The sequence below is a fragment of the Cervus canadensis genome, chromosome 5 (genome assembly GCF_019320065.1).
Source record: "Cervus canadensis isolate Bull #8, Minnesota chromosome 5, ASM1932006v1, whole genome shotgun sequence".
Lineage (NCBI taxonomy): Eukaryota > Metazoa > Chordata > Mammalia > Artiodactyla > Cervidae > Cervus > Cervus canadensis.
In genome coordinates, this window is record NC_057390.1 from 56668022 (window position 1) to 56683581 (window position 15560).

The window sequence follows — 15560 nt, forward strand, 5'->3', positions numbered from 1 at the left end:
AGAATCCACTAGAGAAGGAAATGGCAACCCCCTCCAGTATTCTTGCCTGGGAAATGCCATGGACAGAGGACTCTGGTGGGCTACAGTCCATGGGGTCACAAAAGAGTCCCACACAACTCAGCCACTAAAACCACCACAGGGAACTAAGATTCTGCAAGCTGTGCAGTGGCACAGCAAAAATAAAACTAATGAACTCTGTTAAAGCAGAAAATATTACTACCCAACTGAGATTTTAAAAAACGATTTCTATGCTGGATGGACAACTAAATAGAATATTAGAAAAATAAGCATTTCTAAGTACTTTAAAAAGCTGTAGGTTATTAAAACTACTTCTTTTCACACATGAGCATCATGAACTTGGTTTTTCCCCAAAATAAATGTGTTAAATGAGAGCTTTTCCCGCATCAAGTGTGGTTTCTGAAAACTATCAGTACCATATTCTTTACTAGTAAGTTCTCCTATATAGTCTCTCTTTGTATTTTGTGAAAAATAACACTATATGTTTTAAGTCTTGCAATATATTCCTCTGAAAGCTTATTAAAGGCTATACCACAGGGCAAAATATTTCCAGTGAACACTTCAAATCAAATAAAGTCACAGTTATATTTATCATATAAACAGCTACACATTGAAATGGTGTACTTATGCATAAATTACTTACGTTTCTGTGTCTGATACCAATGATTCATTATTGCACACATCATTGAAGGTGTGAAGCTGATTCTATACAGAAAAGAAACATATTTTTCCAAAATTATTCTTGCATGTTAGCAACTGGCAAGAAACACAGTTTTATGTATTTGATATGTAGATCAGAAAGCAATAATCAGATCAAAATTATAAAATATAAGATCATCAAATATACATATATACTTCCTATTTCGTTTTTAATTTTTAAACATGAATCCATTCTACAAGCAATACTTCAGCTTTATTTCACTGAGAATGTTAGAAAAAAGCTGAATAAGTGGAAAATCACAAAAATTTAATGCAAAGCGGCAAGTAACATGTCATTGTGTGCATGCCAAGTCACTTCAGTAGTGTCAGATTCCTTGAGACCCCACGGATTGTAGCCTGCCAGGCTCCTCTGCCATGGGAATTTCTCCAGGCAAGAATACTGGAGTGGATTGCCATGCCCTCCTCCTGGGGATCTTCCCAACTCAGGGACCAAACCCTGTCTCTCATGTCTCCTGCATTGGCAGACAGGTTCTTTACCACTAGCGCCACCTCGGAAGCCCAGTGAATTTTGAGAAAGGCTTCCCAGACCTATACTTTTTAAGATTTGATTTGGGAAACTGCCATGGTTTTCTACATTTACAGTCTAATACATGGGCAAAATCTAGCCACTTCAGAATAACTACACTATAAAAATAGATAGTAAATATAAAGGAGTAAATCTAATACACACCTTTGTAAACCAGAGTAAGCATATCCATCCTGAAAAATGCAGCTAACTACTTAGCTCTAGCAAACTGTCATGCAAGAAGACAGATTCAAGAACACCAGATTCTTGCCACCCGCCCCTCTGAAAGAAGCTAATAATATGCATTTCTCACCACTTAAAACAGTATTTGCTACTGTGCAAACCAAATGTTTCTGTTAGTCAAATTTGGCCTATGGCCCAATAATCTGCAGCTTCTACCTGAAATGAATTAGTCATAATCTTCAATTCTTTTTCTCCCTGAAAACATTGCTTTCTAAATGTAAAAAACTGAACAGTTAGGACTTCCCTGGTGGTCCAGTGGCTAAGACTCCATGCTACAAATGCAGGGAGCCTGGGTTCAATTCCTGGTCAGGGAACTAGATCTCACTTGCTGCAACTAAGATCTGGCACAATGAAATAAATAATAATAAATATTTTTTTGAAAAAAGAAGGGGGAAAATTTACCAAAAATAAATAAATAAATATATACATATATATAAAACTGAAGGAGTTGGACCTGGAAATCAGAAAGACCTAAGGTATAAACCCTTCTAAGTCCCTGCCTTTCACATTTAAAATAGGAGAAAAGAGAACACATAAGAAATGATTTGTAAGGACCACACAAAGTAATGCACCTAAAGTCCTTAGCACAATGCCGAGCATGGCATAGGTGGCTCCATAAGCAGTAGGTGTTATGATGATTATGATAGCCTGAGAAGGCAAACAAAAAATTACCAAAAATAAAACAAAAATAGCTTACAGTTATCTGACTTAGTCCAGCCAACCTCATAGTCAACGTAGGTGACATAAAGTACTTAAATGCAAGATCTAGGCTTTCTTTATCAAAGCACAACGTCGTGTCCAACGGTTCTTTCACTGTGCTCCACATTAAGTCAGCCATGTTGCGAGCCGCACTCTGCCTTAACTCCTGATCAGAGAGCTTGCATAAATACCTGAAATGATTCAGAAATACAACATACACAAAAACTTGCAAACTATTTCTTAATCCCACTTAAAAATTCAATAATATTCCTTTGCTCCCTAACTTCAAAATGTTTAGTACAACAGAACCTGACATCCTGGGATTAATATCCCCAATTTAAACTATTTCTAAGTGATGCTTCAAGGATTGTGACCTGTGGCAATGTGTCCTTTGCTGAGAGTTCAACATGAAATTAGAAACTGCAAAGTCTAACACAACATAGAAGGTGGGCGGAAGGAGGAAGAAACTACACAGAGACAAGTTGTTTAACATCAGATTCTGTACCCACACCTCCAGTAAAGCTTTCTATTCTCTAACACCTGCCATGTATATAGCTCTTGTTTTTAGTAAGTTTCAGTTAACGTCACACAAACAACATATCTACTTCCTGACACAGCCAAAATCCTTCAAAATGTGTACTTTTTAAACAGCATTATTTGGGTTTCAAAAATCACAATCCACTGGTTTTCTTCTCAGGCCCTTCCTATATTATTTGGTTGGTTCCTCCTCCTCTACCCAACCTTTCAACATTACTGGTCCTCAGGGCTCATAATGCATTGCAAAAAGGCTCCATATCCCTCCCATCACTTCATACAGCAGTCTCTGCAATGTGACTTCACCACTCTTCCTATCAAAAGTGCCATTTCTCTACTTCCTTGCTCCTGAACTTTGCCATGAAAGTACCTTTGGCCAATGGCACAAAGAGATGTGACACAGCAAAAGCTTAAAAAGCATTTGGGCTTGCTCTCTATTGCTGGGAACTCTTCAACTACCAAGAAAATGGACTCAGGAAAGCCTACTGGATGAGAGACACATGGCTAATGCCCCAAATAACATCCAGCCAACTGCCAAAAAATATATGAGCACCTATCTCCACCCGAGACCATTCCTCCTGCCAACCACAAGACAAATGAATGAAGTTATCTATCCTAGAGCATGCCGGTCCAGCCAAGTCAACACAAACTGGAAGAGCTAACCAACTGGGGACCTGTGAGAAATGATAAATGGCTGTTAAAAAGTTACTAGTGCTGGATGTTTTCTTACACAGCAAAAGCAACCTGATACAGGCCTCCATCCTAGATTCATTTCTATTCTCTTTCTACATTCTCTCCCTAGATGAGTTCATTTACTCCAGAAGATTCTAAAAGGGATTCTTTATGCTGACAACTCCTAAATTAATGCTATTGTTCTAAATTACATGCTTTTACTCCCAATTTCCTACTGTCACTTAAATGTCCCACAGGCATGTAAAAATGAAGTCTTTAAACTCTCCCAGTCTTTCCCATGTCAATTAATGATACCAACTGCAAAAAGAGGAATCAAGAAGAGGGTTAAGTGTCATTTCTTAAACTCCACAATCACCAATCTTGTTGCTTTCATTCTCAACTATATCCAATGAATCTGCAAAATATAACAAGAACCTTGTACAAGTTTACTGCTTATCAACAATCCTTGTACAAGTATCTGTAACTTCTTTCCAGGACTACTGCATTTTCAGTCGGTCTCCCAGCTTCTCCTTCAACCCTCCTATAATTTATGAGGCAATTTCCAAGCTACTGAAAGGCCAACCTGATCTTTTAAAAACCACTATGAGGGCTTCCCTGGTGATCCAGTGGTTAAGAACTCATCTGCCAATGCAATGGACACACTTTCAGTCCCTGGTCCAGGACGATCCCATGCCGCAGGGCAACTGAGTCCCGTGTGCCACAACTATTGAAGCCTGTGCACCTGGAGCCTGCGCTCTGCCACAAGAGAAGCCCCTCCTCTCCGCCGCTGGACAGAGCCCACGGGCCTGACTCAGTGAAGACCCAGCACAGCCATAAACAAAATAACCAAATCTTTTTAGAAAACTAAGCTATTAAAAAAAAAAACAAAACCATCAGGATTCATCTACTTAAAGCCCTTCAATAGACCCCACTGCTAAAAGTAAATTCAAATTCCTTGCAACAGCTTGAAGGTCCTAAATAATTTATCAATCATATCATAATCGAACTTCCCTGTACATTATTCTCTGTCAATCTACGTCTAGTTTTTTAATGTCATATTCCTTCCAACTTCAAAGCCTATGCCTTTATGTTCCTTCTACCTGAAATATGTCCTTCTAATTAATATCTGATGAGCAGATTCATGTTCTTCAGATGTCACCTTTCTGAAAGGCCTCATATTCTCTATCACCTTATATCTTTACTTGCACAGGATTCAGCATTATCTGATTCTTTTCCTGATACTTTCTCCAATAACTTAGATAGTAACTGGAAAATAGTAAGCACTAAATTTTTGCAAATGCAAGAATAAGAAAAATTATAAAGAACTCTTAAATATTATCAAGAAACACAATCTGAGAACACCAACAGCTTACACCCTACATTTAAACAATACAATTCTTCTCTATCTTCGTCGTAGGTTTCCTTCATAGGTTGAGACTTAGAAAACACAAGTATCACTTGCTCCTCAATGAGACCTTCTCCATACCCACAGTTACTAATCGTGACCCACCTTCTAGAACTCTCAACCCACCCTTGCCATTATTTTTCTCTGTAGTACTCATGAATTTCTTTTTTATTTTTTAATTTATTTATTTTAATTGGAGACTAATTACTTTACAATATTGTAGTGGTCTTTGCCATACATTAACATGAATCAGCCATGGGTATACATGTGTTCCCCATCCTGAACCCCCCTCCCACCTCCCTCCCCACCTCATCCCTCAGGGTCATCCCAGTGCACCAGCCCTGAGCACCCTGTCTCATGCATCGAACTTGGGCTGGCGACCTGTTTCACATATGGTAATATACATGTTTCAATGCTATTCTCTCAAGTCATCCCACCCTCGCCTTCTCCCACAGAGTCCAAAAGACTGTACTTTACATCTGTGTCTCTTTTGCTGTCTCACATATAGGGTCTTCGTTACCATCTTTCTAAATTCCATATATATGCGTTAATATACAGTATCAGTGTTTTTCTGACTTACTTCACTCTGTATAATAGGCTCCAGTTTCATCCACCTCATTAGAACTGATTCAAATGCATTCTTTTTAATAGCTGGTACTCATGACTTTCTAATGGACTCTATTATTTTTACTGTGTACACAGACTACACAAAAGGAGGTAATTTTTCTTCTCTGCTATATTCCCTGTGCCTATAAAACTTAGTATATATTTGCTTACTGAATATAGCAGAATATCATGCAACCACTGTTAAATCTCTCATTCTTTATACTCATTGAAAAAAAATTCCAACATGAATTGCTTAAAAGTAAACATTAAATATAAAAATACATATGCTCATTAAAAAATATAAATTTTCAATTAAAACTTTCTCTGGACAATGTGAATACAAAGGACTTTCAAACAATATAATTCTGTACTATTATATGAACAGTTTAAACACTACTATATTGACAACAAGGGGAGAAAAGTTTTATAAACTTACCTGATAACATATGTCCTAAAAGGAATAATGTGCTGCATGACAGCAGGGATATGCAGCCATATTCTAATCTATAAAGAAACATAAAAGCAATATTAATGTATAATGAATATGTGAAGTACATGTCTTTAAGAACAAGAACATTTAGTATTTTGCTACATCTAAAACCTAAATATCTATTTTGTAAAGGATAAACTAAGAAATATGACTGAATACATACAAGTAGTTTAACCTATATATTTCTAATACATATACCTAAAATCAACCTGAAGAATTACCATCAGCATCTTGATAAAAAGGGAGAACCATCAATCCAAGAAGTATCTTACTACCTGCTATTCTATACCTCTTTGCATGGTAGCAACCCAAATACAATATAACTATATAATTTTTTCATAAATCATCTTGGTTTTTTAAATTATGTATGTATTTATTTATTAGGCTATGTTGGGTCTTCGTTGTGGCACTCCAGCTTCTCTCTAGTTGTGGCACACAGGCTCAGTGGTTGTAGAGTGCAGATGAGTTTCCCCATGGCATGTGGCATCTTAGTTCCTCGACCAGGGATCAAACCCATGTCTCCTGTGTTGGCAGATGGATTATTAACCACTGAGCCACCTGGAAAGCCCTAAATGTCAATTACATCTTAAATTGTTTTTTTTAAATGACAAGGAGGTAAAACTTGCTTTACCGCATAACAAGACTTCTTAAAAAGCAAAAATTAAGATAGTATGAAAAACAGCACAAGACTAATCAAATAGACAAATGGAACATAATAGAAATCTGAGACCATGCTCAAGAAGACACATAAAGATACTTGATTTATGACAAAATGATGCTGCAAAACAAAGAGGAAAGAACTGTCTTCGCTACAAATAGTGACAGGACCAGCAGTTGTCTATATGAAAAAGAAAATGAATCCTAATCCCTCACATACACCACACACAGTCAATTACCATGGAATTACAGGTCAAAATGACAAAGTAACACAACAAAACTTCCAGAAAATGGAAAAATATCTTCATAACCTGAGAATAAGACTTTTTTAACCATTAATGAAAATATTAACCATAAGAAAAAATTTCTTATACATTATACTCCATTAAGATTAAAGGCAATCCTTACTGAAAATCAAAATTACAATGAGCTATCACCTCACATAATTCAGAATGGCCATCATCAAAAAGACTACAGATAACAAATGCTGGAGAGGATAGAGAGAAAAGGGAACCTTCCTGCAGCATAGGTGGCAATGTAAATTAGTGAAGCCACAACAAAAAAGTCTAGAGATTCTGATAAAAACTAAAAATAGAGTTACCATATGATCCAGCAATCCCACTTCTAGGCATATATTCTAAAAAGAAAGAAAAAAAAAACTCTAATTCAAAAAGAAACATCCATCCCCAATGTTCATAAGAACACTATTCACAATAGTGAAGACACAGAAGTAATCTAAATGTCCATCGACAGATGAATGAAGAAAGAAAATACGGTATACACATTTGTTGCTGTTGTTCAGTTGCTAAGTGCAACTCTTTGTGACCTCATGAATTGCAGCACGCCAGGCTCCCCTATCCTCCACTATCTCCCAGAGTTTCCTCAAATTCATGTCCACTGAGTTGATGAGGCTATCCTTTGCCATATCCTTCTCATTTTGCCTTAAATCTGTCCCAGTATCAGGGACTTTTCCAAAGAGTCAGCTCTTCACATCAGATGGCCAAAGTACTGGAGCTTCAGCTTCAGCATCAGTCCTTCCAATGAAAATTCAGGGTTGATCTCCTTTAGGATTGACTGGTTTGATCTTTTGCTGTCCAAGGTCTTCTCCATCACCACAATTTGAAAGCATCAATTCTTCAGTGCTCAGCCTTCTTTCCTGTCCAACTCTCACACCTGGAGACTACTGGAAAAACCATATATTTGACTATGCAAACCTTTGTCGGCAAAGTGATATATCTGCTCTTTAATACACTCTCTAGGTTTGTCATAGCCTTCCTTCCAAGGAGCAAGCATCTTTCAATTTCATGGGACTAGTCACCAGCCACAGTGATTCGGGAGCCCAAGAAGATAAAATTTGTTTCCACTTCCACTTTTTCCCCTTCTATTTGCCATGAAGTGATGGGACCAGGTATCATGATCTTAGATTTTTTACAATCGAATTTTAACCCAACTTTTTCATTCTTCTCTTGCACCTTCATCAAGAAGCTCTTCAGTTACTCTTCACTTTCTTACATTAGAATGGTATCTGCATATTGAGACTGTTGATATTTCTCCTGGCAATCTTGATTTGAGCTTGTCATTCATCCAGCCCAGCATTTAGTATAATGTACTTTGCACAGAAATTAAATAAACACAGTGACAATATACAGCCTTTTCATATTCCTTTCCCAATTCTGAACCAGTCCTTTGTTCCATGTCCTGTTGCTTCTTGACTCTCATACAGGTTTCTCAGGAGAAAGGTAATGTGGTCTGTTATTCCTATCTCTAAGACTTTTCCACAGTTTGTTGTGATCCACAAGTCAAAAGCTGTAGCGTAATCAATGAAGCAAAAGTAGTATTTTTCTGGAATTCCTTTGATCACAGCACTTTAACACAATCACTTAGGATCTGAAATAGCTCAGCTGCAATCTGTCACCCCCACTAACTTTATTCATAGTAATGCGTCCTCAGGCCCACTTGATCTCTCTCTCCAGGATGTCTGGCTCTAAGTGAGTGGCCAAACCATCATCGTTATCCAGGTGATTAAGACTTCTTGCATAGTTCTATGTATTCTTGCCTCCTCCTCTTTATCGCTTCTGCTTCTGATAGGTCTTTACCATTTCTGTCCTTTATCAGGCCCATCCTTGCATGAAATGCATCCTTGATCTCTCTAATTTTCTTGAAGTGATCTCTAGTTTTCCCACCTAATTGCTTTCCTCTCTTTCCTTGGATTGTTCATTTAAAAAGGCCTTCTCATCTCTTCTTGCCATTCTCTGGAACCCTACATTCAGTTGGGTGTATCTTTCCCTTTCTCCCTTGCTTTTGGCTTCTCTTTCCTAAGCCATTTGTAAAGCCTCCTCAAACAGACAAACAGCATTCCTGCATTTCTTTTTCTTTGGGATGGTTTTGGTCACTGCCTGCTGTACAGTGTTGCAAACCTCCATCCATAGTTCTTCAGGCACTCTATCACATCTACTCCCTTCAATCTATTTGTCACCTCAACTATATAATCATAAAGAATTTGAGTTAGGTCATACCTCAACAATCTAGGGATTTTCCCTACTCTCTTCAATTTAAGCCTGAATTTTATAAGGAATCCATGATCTGAGCCACAGTCAGCTCCAGGTCTTGTGTTTGCTGACTGTACTGAGCTTCTCCGTCTTTGGCTGCAAATAACATAATCAATCTAATTTCAGTACTGACCACCTGGTGATGCCCTTGTGTAGAGTCTCTTGGGTTGTTGGAAAAGGGTTTTTGCTATGACCAGCATGTTCTCTTGACAAAAACTCAGACTCTGTGCTGTTCATTTTGTACTCCAAGGCCAAACTTGCCTGTTAAAACTCCTGACTTCCTACTTTTAATCCTACTTCCTAATCCCTATGATAAAAAGGACACCTTTTTTTGGTGTGTGTTCCAAAAGGTATTGTAGGTCTTTCACAGAACCAGTCAACTTCAATTTCTTCAGCATCAGTAGTTGTGGCACAGACTTGATTCCTGTGATGTTGAATGGTTTGCCTTTGAAACAAATTGAGACCACTCTGTCATTTTTGAGACTGCAACCAAGTACTGCATTTTGGACTCTTATTGACTATGAGGGTTATTCCATTTTTTTCAACAGATTCTTACCTACAGCAGTAGATACAATGGTCATTTGAATAAATTTGACCATTCCCATCCATTTCAGTTCACTAATTCCTAAGATGTCAATGTTCGATCTTGCCAATTCCTCCTTGACCACATCCAGTTTACCTTAATTCAAGGACCTAATATTCCAAGTTCCTATGCAACACACTTCTTTATGGCATCAGACTTTACTTTCACCACCAGACGCATCCACAACTGAGCATTATTTCTGCTTTGATCTAACCCCTTCATTCTTTCTGAACTCTGGTTTATTGTCCTTCGCTCTTCCCCAGTAGCACATTGGACATTCTAAACTAGGGGGCTCAGGTTCCGGTGTCATATCTTTTTGCCTTTTCGTACTGTTCATGGGGTTCTCCAGGCAAGAATACTGAAATGGATTCCCATTTCCTCCTCCAATGGACCACATTTTCTTTGAACTCTTCACTACGATCCATCCATCCTGGGTGGCCCTACACAGTGTGGCTCGTAACTTGATTTACACAAGCCCCTTTACCACAAGACTATGATCCATTAAGTGGGGTGGGTGGGTGGGGGGGTGTGTGTGTGTGTATGATAGAACATTATTAAACCATTAAAAAAAAAAAAAAAAACTTGCCATTTGCAGCAACATGGGAATGGACCCAGATATTATCATACATAGTGAAGAAAGTCAGGCAGAGATAGACAAATTCTATATCACTCATATGGAATCCAAAAAAATAATACAAATCAACTTCTGTACAAAACAGAACCCTTCCGGTTACCAAAGGGAAAGGTGAGAGGGAGGGATAAATTGGGAGTATGAGATTAACATCTACTTCAGCTTCATTGACTACGTGGATCACAACAAACTGTGGAAAGTTCTTTAAGAGAGAGGAATACCAGACAACATTATCTGTTTCCTGAGAAATCTGTATGTGGGTCAAGAAACAATAGTTAGAATCCTACATGGAACAACTGACTGGTTGAAAATTAGGAAAGGAGTACAAAAACGCTATATATTGTCTCTCTGTTTATGCAACTTCTATGCAGAATACATCATGCAAAATGTCAGGCTGGATGAATCACAAGCTGGAATGAAGATTGCCAGAAGTACCAACATCCTCAGATACACAAATGATACCACCCTAATGGCAGACTGTGAGGAGGAACTAAAGAGCCTCTGGATCAAGGTGAAAGAGGAGAGTGAAAAAGCTGGCTTAAAACTCAACATTTAAAAAACTAAGATCATGGCATCTGGTCCCATCACTTCATGCAAATAGAAAGGGAAACTGTGAAAGCAGTGACAGACTTTTATATTTGGGGGCTCCAAATCACTGCAGACTCTGACTGCAGCCATGAAATTAAAAGATGCTTCCTCCTTGGAAGGAAACCTATGACAAACCTAGACAGCATATTAAAAAGCAAAGATATCACTTTGCTGACAATGGTTTGCATAGTCAAAGCTATGGCCTTTCCAGGAGTCATGTACAGATGTGAGAGTTGGACCATAAGAAAGTCTGAGCACCAAAGAATGGACATGAATTTGAGCAAACTTTGGGACACAGTGAAGGACAGGGAAGGCTGGCGTGCTGCTGTCCACGGGGTCACAAACAGTCAGACACGACTGAGCAACTGAACTACAGCAATGAGATTAACAGATACATACCACACCTTAGATATAAATAAGGGCTTATAAACAATAAGGGCTTCCCTGGTGGCTCTGTGGTAAAGAATCTGCCTGCCAGTGCAGGCAGATCTTCTTCCTAGATCTCTGGTCTAGGAAGATCCCACATGCTGGAGAGCAAATAAGCAAGCCCTTGTGTCACAACTACTGAGCCCATGTTCCACTGCAGCGCACTCACCCTAGAGCCTGTGAGAACACACCACAACGAGAAGCCAGGCCCAACTCACTGCAACTGCAGAAAAATGCATGCAACAACGAAGACCCGGCACACCCAAAAATATCAATAAGCAAAAATTTTTTTAAATAAACAAGGATTTACTGTATAGCACATGGGACAATGTTCAGGATCTTGTACTAACCTATAGTGAAAATGAAGCTGTATACCTAAAACTAGCATAATATTATAAATCAACTATTTGTTGTTGTTTCAGTTGCTAACTTGTATCTGACTCTTTGCAACCCCATGGACTGTACCCCCCAGGCTCCTGTCCATGGGATTTCTCAGGCAAGAAATGGGTTGCCATTTCCTTCTCTGGGGGATCTTCTCAGTCTAGGGATCAAATCCACTACTACTGCTGCATCTCCTTCATTACAGATGAACTCTTTACCACTGAGCCAGTTATATTAAAAATAATCATCTTTAAAAGATACAAGAGAACGGAAAGCAAAACCAGAGCTGAAGAAGGTATTAGTAATCCATGGATGTCAGGCAAAAGACTTGTATAAAAAACATATAAGGAATCTCCATATATCAGTAAAGAAAAGGCAAACAATTTGATTTTTTAAATGAATTTAATAAACCTGAACTGACACTTCTCAAAAAATATTCAAATGGTTAATCGCCCATGAAATTGGGTTCAATTTCTTTAGTCATTTAAAAATACAAAAGGAGACCATAATGAGATACCACTATTCATCCATCAGGAGTAAGAACACTAGATGTTTGCTTGGATATGGAGCAATGGGAAACCTCATTCCTGGTAGGAGTATAAACTAATACAATCACTTAGGGAAACCTTAACATTAATGTGTAAGGGATTTTATGCATAACTTGTCAGCAACAAATTCCACTACTAGATATATATCAAAATAAAACACATGCACATATGCACCAAAAGACATGAAAGAGGTTGCTGACACCACATAACTCTGAATAATCTAAATGTCCAACACCAGTAAAACAGATCAATGGAAGTGTATTTTAAAGGAGTATTATACAACAATGAAATTGAGCTACTTCATCTACATGCAATCTCAATTTTAAATAAAACTAGCCATACATGATGCATTATGTGTGATTTCACATACATGGTTCGGTTCAGTTCAGCCACTCAGTTAAGCCCGACTCTTTGTGACCCCATGGACTGCAGCACATCAGGCTTCCCTGTCCATCACCAACTCCCAGAGCTTGATCAAATTCATGTCCATTGAGTCAGTGATGCCAACCAACCATCTCATCCTCTGCCTACAATTTTTCCCAGCACCAGGGTCTTTTCAAATGAGTCAGTTCTTCACACCAGGTGACCAAAGTATTGGAGTTTCAGCTTCAGCATCGGTCCTTCCAATGAATATTCAGTACTGATTTCCTTTAGGATTGACCGGTTTGATTTCTTTGCAGTCCAAGGGACTCGCAAGAGTCTTCTCCAACACCACAGTTCAAAAGCATCAATTCTTTGGCACTCAGCTTTCTTTATAGTCCAACTCTCTCATCCATACATGAAGTGACGTGAAAGTCGCTCAGTCATGTCTAACTCTTTACAACCCCATGGACTATAAAGTCCACGGAATTCTCCAGGCCAGAATTCTGGAGTGGATAGCCCTTCCCTTCTCCAGGGGATCATCCCAACCCAGGGATCAAACCCAGCTCTCCCGCATTGCAGGAGAATTCTTTACCAGCTGAGTCACAAGAGAAGCCCTTACATGACTACAAGTCATCCATACATTACACTACTGGAAAAACCAAAGCCTTGACTAGTCAGACCTTTGTCAGCAAAGTAATATCTCTGCTTTTTAATATGCTATCTAGGTTGGTCATAGCTTTTCTTCCAAGGAGCAGGCGTCTTTTAATTTTATGGCTGCAGTCACCATCTGCACTGATTTTGGAGCCCTCAAAAATAAAGTCTGTCACTATTTCCATTGTTTCCCCATCTATTTGCCACGAAGTCATGGAACCAGATGCCATGATCTTAGTCTTCTGAGTGTTGAGTTTTAAGCCAACTTTTTCACTCTCCTCTTTCACTTTCATCAACAGGCTCTTTAGTTCTTCTTCACTTTCTGCCATAAGGGTGGTGTCATCTGCGTATCTGAGGTTACTGGTATTTCTCCCGGCAATCATGGTTAACCATACATGGTTAACAAGCGACAAAACTAAATTACAGTATTTAAGGCTATAAGCTTAAGTAATAAAACAGGAAAGAAAAGCAAGAAATAAAAATATGAATTGTGTTTACCTTTAAGGGCAAAGAGATGGGATAGTGACTTAGAGGAATCATAAAGGAGGCTTCTGGGGAGTTAACAGTGTTTTGTTTCTTGGCACAGTAGTGGTTAGAAGGGTAGTGATTTAGAAGGGGTATTCACTTTGATAAATCATAAACCTTGTTCTGTGCACTCTTCTGTTTGAACGTGTATTTCAAATATTTTTAAAGCACATTCAATTATGCACATTAGAGATGGTGAAAATGTAAATAGGTACAGCGATACCATTTATTTGCAGATAAAGACATCAACGAATAAAAATGTAAATAAAAATGACAAGGGAAAAATGTCAACATTGGAAAGAAATTTTTAATAGAAAGAGCTACCATTTGCTGATACCTTAATATTCTCATTCTGATAGGTGAAAAAAGTGAAGTTTACAATGTAATCAAAATTAGATAGTACATCAATAAAAAGTGGGCTTCCCTGGTGGCTCAGTGGTAAAGAATCCGCCTGTCAATGCATGAGACACAGGTTCGATCCTGAGTCCAGGAAGATCCCACATGCTGTGGAGCAACTGAGCCCGTGTGCCAAGAGAAACCACTGCAATGAGAAGCATGGGAACTGCAACTGAAGAGTAGCCTCCACTCGCCACAGCTAAAGAAAAGCCCACACAGCAACAAAGACCCAACACAGCCAAGAAATAAAAAGTAAATAAATTTTTAAAATAAATAAAAAGCATTAAGTAATATTAAGCAAACAACACCAAAAAGATAGTACAACAGAACTACAATTCAAGCCCAGAATTATTTCTCTGTAAAATCTACATTCTCTAATACTACTATAATGCAAAACATTACAAGAATCAAATTCCATACACTATTAATCATATAATATAGGTCTTTTTTCTTTCCTGTTAGTGCAGCCAAAAATAAATAAATAATGAGACATAAAGAAACCACCAGGTTTATAATTTGCAATGTTCCACTAAAGGAAAACTACTCTGCTCTCAATCAATTTGTATGTGACTAGAAAACCCTGAAATTTAAAGGCCTAAAAAGGGATGTCTATTTCAATTGCTTAAACTGATCACTAAGTGCTTTCATACAAACTTCAGACAGAGTGGTCAAAACCCCAAGATAGGTCAGAAATCATGCCAAAACTCATACTGCTTTAAATGTCCAAACACTGAAAAAAATTAACTACAGGGTCTGCAGAAAACTTAATTACCAAAAAAACCCAGCAATTTAAGCTCTTAATTGCACCAAAGTATTAACTGTATTTGGAAAAACAGAATAAAAAGGGAAAAATCAAAAAATATTTTTTTATGAGGAAACAGTGCCAAATGATCGTTACCCAATCAAGTTATAAAATCTTTGGTTGGAAAGTACATTATGTTATACTTTCAGAAAAAAAAAAAAGACATCATTTTAGTATCCAAACAATTATATTATTAATTAAAACAGTATGACTAATTTTAACTTTGGTTTAATGGTCTCAGTTGAGCTACAAGATAACATTATGCAAATTGACAACAGCCCATAGTTAGCAGTCACAAACAGGCTGGGAACAGAAAACTGAAACAGAATCCAAATTTTTTCTCTAGTAAGTGATTCCTTTTCAAGAGAGAATAATAAATTAGTCTTTAATGAGGCTTCTGTAACAGACTTTAACCAAGAATTGGTAAAATTAATTCAAGAAATAAATTTAACTCAGGTAATATTTCTAAGAAAAATTGTTAATAAATTATTGTGTGAATTTTCAATTTCAAACTCAGTTATATACCTTGTCTAAATTTATTACAGCTTAAAATTAAAATGTCAACACA

At 37.8% G+C, this 15560-nt stretch overlaps 1 protein-coding gene across 5 annotated transcripts in view; it reads right to left on the minus strand.

Moving 5' to 3' along the window:
• USP34 (ubiquitin specific peptidase 34) overlaps nt 1-15560 on the minus strand; it is a 224607-nt gene that overhangs the window by 149621 nt on the left and 59426 nt on the right. For all 5 annotated transcript variants that reach the window (XR_006269446.1, XM_043468840.1, XM_043468843.1 and 2 more), the window contains exons 6-8: nt 5839-5906; nt 2184-2376; nt 662-723 (exon numbers count right to left, since the gene is read on the minus strand). Coding sequence is in view for 4 of the 5 variants with exons in the window: in XM_043468840.1 (XP_043324775.1) it covers nt 662-723; nt 2184-2376; nt 5839-5906 (323 nt within the window). In the remaining variant the exon portion in view is untranslated. The remainder of the gene's footprint in view (nt 1-661; nt 724-2183; nt 2377-5838; nt 5907-15560) is intronic.